This window comes from Nannospalax galili, unplaced genomic scaffold (genome assembly GCF_000622305.1).
Source record: "Nannospalax galili isolate Female #2095 unplaced genomic scaffold, S.galili_v1.0 scaffold6882, whole genome shotgun sequence".
NCBI classification, from domain to species: domain Eukaryota; kingdom Metazoa; phylum Chordata; class Mammalia; order Rodentia; family Spalacidae; genus Nannospalax; species Nannospalax galili.
This window is the reverse complement of record NW_008348357.1, coordinates 9,577-13,733: the sequence shown is the minus strand read 5'-3', so window position 1 is coordinate 13,733 and position 4,157 is coordinate 9,577. Positions and strand designations below refer to the sequence as shown.

At 42.5% G+C, this 4,157-nt stretch overlaps 1 protein-coding gene across 1 annotated transcript in view; it reads right to left on the bottom strand.

The window, feature by feature from the left end:
- Nucleotides 1-115: 115 nt before the first annotated feature.
- Nucleotides 116-4,157, bottom strand: part of LOC103743787 (N-acetylneuraminate lyase-like) — a gene marked incomplete at both ends in the record, with an annotated part of 11,711 nt that continues 7,669 nt past the window's right edge. The window contains 2 exons of the mRNA XM_008845258.1: nt 116-200; nt 266-400. Of these exons, the coding sequence (XP_008843480.1) occupies nt 116-200; nt 266-400 (220 nt within the window). The remainder of the gene's footprint in view (nt 201-265; nt 401-4,157) is intronic.

Below are 4,157 nucleotides of genomic sequence, written 5' to 3'. Positions count from 1 at the left end.
AAGAAAAAGTAACAAGAAACATAAAGAGGTGACTTTTATGCATGCTAAAGAAAGGACAAGAGATCCTCAGGAAGAAAGAAGGCTGTGCCTTACATGAGGGGAAGAACAAGTTTACCTGGTAATTGAGAGCTGATGAGAAATCTTTCTGTTCGAAAGCCTCCAACATCTGGTTTGTCTTTTTCCCCAGGTAGTTATAGGTACTGGCAAGAAAAGAGGAAATATTACAAACTTAATAACTCAATGGAAAAAATTCAGCCCTTCATACCTGTTTGATGAAGAAGGCTGTGCCTTACATGAGGGGAAGAACAAGTTTACCTGGTAATTGAGAGCTGATGAGAAATCTTTCTGTTCGAAAGCCTCCAACATCTGGTTTGTCTTTTTCCCCAGGTAGTTATAGGTACTGGCAAGAAAAGAGGAAATATTACAAACTTAATAACTCAATGGAAAAAATTCAGCCCTTCATACCTGTTTGATGTTTAAAAAGGCAAAGATAGGGGCTGGAGATAAAGGCTCAGAGGTAGAGTGCTTACCTAGCATGTGCAAGGCCCTAGGTTCAATCACTCCCCGCCTCAAAAACAACAACAACAACAAAACACAACCCCCACCACCAACCAACCACCCCCTCCAAATACAACAAACATAAAACAAACAAAACCAACAAAGAAAGAGTATCCAAATTTGGTTCTGGGTGTAGCATGGTAGTACAGTAAGTGTTTAGCATGCATCTGGCTCTGGGTTTGATCATCATCATAAAAAAGAATCCAAGCTGCCTTTAATCCCAGCACTTGTGAGGCAGAGGCAGGCAGATCTCTGTGAGTTCCAGTCAGTGCTATGTAGTGAGATTATGCCTCAAAAACAACAACAACAACAAAACACAACCCCCACCACCAACCAACCACCCCCTCCAAATACAACAAACATAAAACAAACAAAACCAACAAAGAAAGAGTATCCAAATTTGGTTCTGGGTGTAGCATGGTAGTACAGTAAGTGTTTAGCATGCATCTGGCTCTGGGTTTGATCATCATCATAAAAAAGAATCCAAGCTGCCTTTAATCCCAGCACTTGTGAGGCAGAGGCAGGCAGATCTCTGTGAGTTCCAGTCAGTGCTATGTAGTGAGATTATGCCTCAAAAACAACAACAACAACAAAACACAACCCCCACCACCAACCAACCACCCCCTCCAAATACAACAAACATAAAACAAACAAAACCAACAAAGAAAGAGTATCCAAATTTGGTTCTGGGTGTAGCATGGTAGTACAGTAAGTGTTTAGCATGCATCTGGCTCTGGGTTTGATCATCATCATAAAAAAGAATCCAAGCTGCCTTTAATCCCAGCACTTGTGAGGCAGAGGCAGGCAGATCTCTGTGAGTTCCAGTCAGTGCTATGTAGTGAGATTATGCCTCAAAAACAACAACAACAACAAAACACAACCCCCACCACCAACCAACCACCCCCTCCAAATACAACAAACATAAAACAAACAAAACCAACAAAGAAAGAGTATCCAAATTTGGTTCTGGGTGTAGCATGGTAGTACAGTAAGTGTTTAGCATGCATCTGGCTCTGGGTTTGATCATCATCATAAAAAAGAATCCAAGCTGCCTTTAATCCCAGCACTTGTGAGGCAGAGGCAGGCAGATCTCTGTGAGTTCCAGTCAGTGCTATGTAGTGAGATTATGCCTCAAAAACAACAACAACAACAAAACACAACCCCCACCACCAACCAACCACCCCCTCCAAATACAACAAACATAAAACAAACAAAACCAACAAAGAAAGAGTATCCAAATTTGGTTCTGGGTGTAGCATGGTAGTACAGTAAGTGTTTAGCATGCATCTGGCTCTGGGTTTGATCATCATCATAAAAAAGAATCCAAGCTGCCTTTAATCCCAGCACTTGGGAGGCAGAGGCAGGCAGATCTCTGTGAGTTCAAGGACCGCTGGGGCTACAGGGAGACCCAGTCTCAAAAAGACCAAAAACAACAACAAAAAATCCAAGCCAATAGTACTTATCAATCATATATGCACACATTATGAACGCTACCTTAATTGCCAGATACTTTTTCTACCTAGAGGAAATGTACCCACCTGCTCCCAACCCCCCTCCCCCGAGCCCAGTTCCCTCTTTTTAGTTTGCAAATGCAAACCTTTCACTATGCCTGCAGGAATATTCTAATTAGTAAGGTTAGGGAGAGCCTGGATGCACACTTAGAACTCCCTGTCTTCTGCAGGGTAGGCACCAGGTCACAAGATTGTGGCTTCCAAGACATGACTGACTCAATTTCTGATGAACACTTGACTAAGCCAGTCAAGGATATCCTGAAATGGCAATTTGGGAATACCAGGGATAGCCATATATATGAGGAAGTGGAGAAAGGTGAGAAAAGAGAAGAAACATAGAGAGGCCCAGAAGCAGAGGTGAGTGCCACCATCACCGGAGGGAGGCTGACTCACCTTGGCTGTTGAGAGCAGTTTCTGGCTTTTATACTCTCTAGGGTCTGGCTTATTTATCTCTCTTGGGTTTTATGTAATTTGCCAGAATTTCATACTAATTTATCTGAACTCTTTTTTGAGGATTTTTTTTTTTGAGACATGGTCTCCCTGTAGCCCCAGCTATCCTGGAACTTGCTAGGTAGACCAGGCTGGTCTTGAACTCATGGAGATCAGCCTGCCTCTGCCTCCTGAGTGCTGGGATTAAAGGCGTGCACCACCATGCCCGGCTTAATTTATCATTTTTTTTACACAGGATAGTTTGAATGGATTTCTGTCATTTGTAACTAAATTTCTGACAAAAAGCATGAGCTTTGAGATGCTGATTGTCAGGGCCTACAGAGATAACAGTAGGTCCTGCTAAACTGTGACCCCTGTACTCCTTCAGCACATGTGCTCACCTGCCTGCCCCAATTACAATGGATATTTCCACAAAACATGACTGATTACCTTTTTCTCTTAAGACAGGGTCTTACTACATAGCCAGGATGGCCTTAAACTCACCAGCCATCTTCCTACTTCAGCCCCCAGAATGCTGAGTTTACAGGCATAGATCGCACACATCACAAGGACTGAATTTTTGTTTTTGAGGCAGAGTCTTATGTAGTCCAAGGTGGCCTTAAACTTCCTACGTAGCTAAGGATGACCTTGAACTCCTTTTATTTATTTATTTTCTTGATCTTTTTGAGACAGGTCTCCCTGTAGCTCCAGCTGTCCTGGAACTTACTATGTAAACCAGGCTGGCCTCGAACTCACAGAGATCCACCTGCCTCTGCCTCCCAAGTGCTGGGATTAAAGGTGTGTGCCACCAGGACTGGCTATGAGCTCCTTTTTAAAAAATTAAAATTTTTTATTTTTTTATTTTTGTATGTTTTGCCTGCAGGTATGTAAGTACATCCACTGTCATGCAATACCTGCAGAGGTCACAATAGGGTATCAGATTGATAGAGTAGCAAAAAGCCCCATAAATTTAACTGGTCCGGACTATAAAAATGTCTAGTCTGTCTGTTGGAGGACCCACTTGTCCAGTCTCATTGGTCAATTACCTGGTGATAGAACCACTCCTAGGAAGACAGTTTCCCCTTAAGTTATGCTAAATAGATGGGCAGAATACCTAGTGCGTTAATGAGGTAGCAAATATTTCCTGCCTGGAACTAGTGCAGACCTCTGCAGAACTTCAGGACCAGCCACAGTCATGTAGGTCTCTGTAAGTCTGTCTGCTTTCCTGAACTCTTCAAGAAAGCATAATTTCTCCTTTTCTTCTTCATTCCTTTCTTAGTAAATATGGTTTCTTTAAGGCTTTGGGTTGCCCCTAGCATCTTACAGTATTTATTTACTTTGTCTCTACAGCTTCCTTCTCTCAGCCATGTGGCTGTGAGTCACCCACACGTCTGACCTCCCACCCCGGCTGTAAACCTGCATGGCTTCCTATGGCTTTCTTTCCTTCTTCCCACCATTCACCTCCTCAAGGCAGCTGCCAAGATTACCTCCCCTGCCCTGAGGCTTTTTCTTTAAAATTCTAATAAAATTGTAAAAGCTTACATTTGGCTGATTTGGAATTTTTTGAGTCTGGTAGTCTTTCCAGGTGGTCCTGAAATCAGCCAAATTAAGCTTTTTCAATTTTATTAGAATTTTAAAGAAAAAAAAAAAAAAACCCCA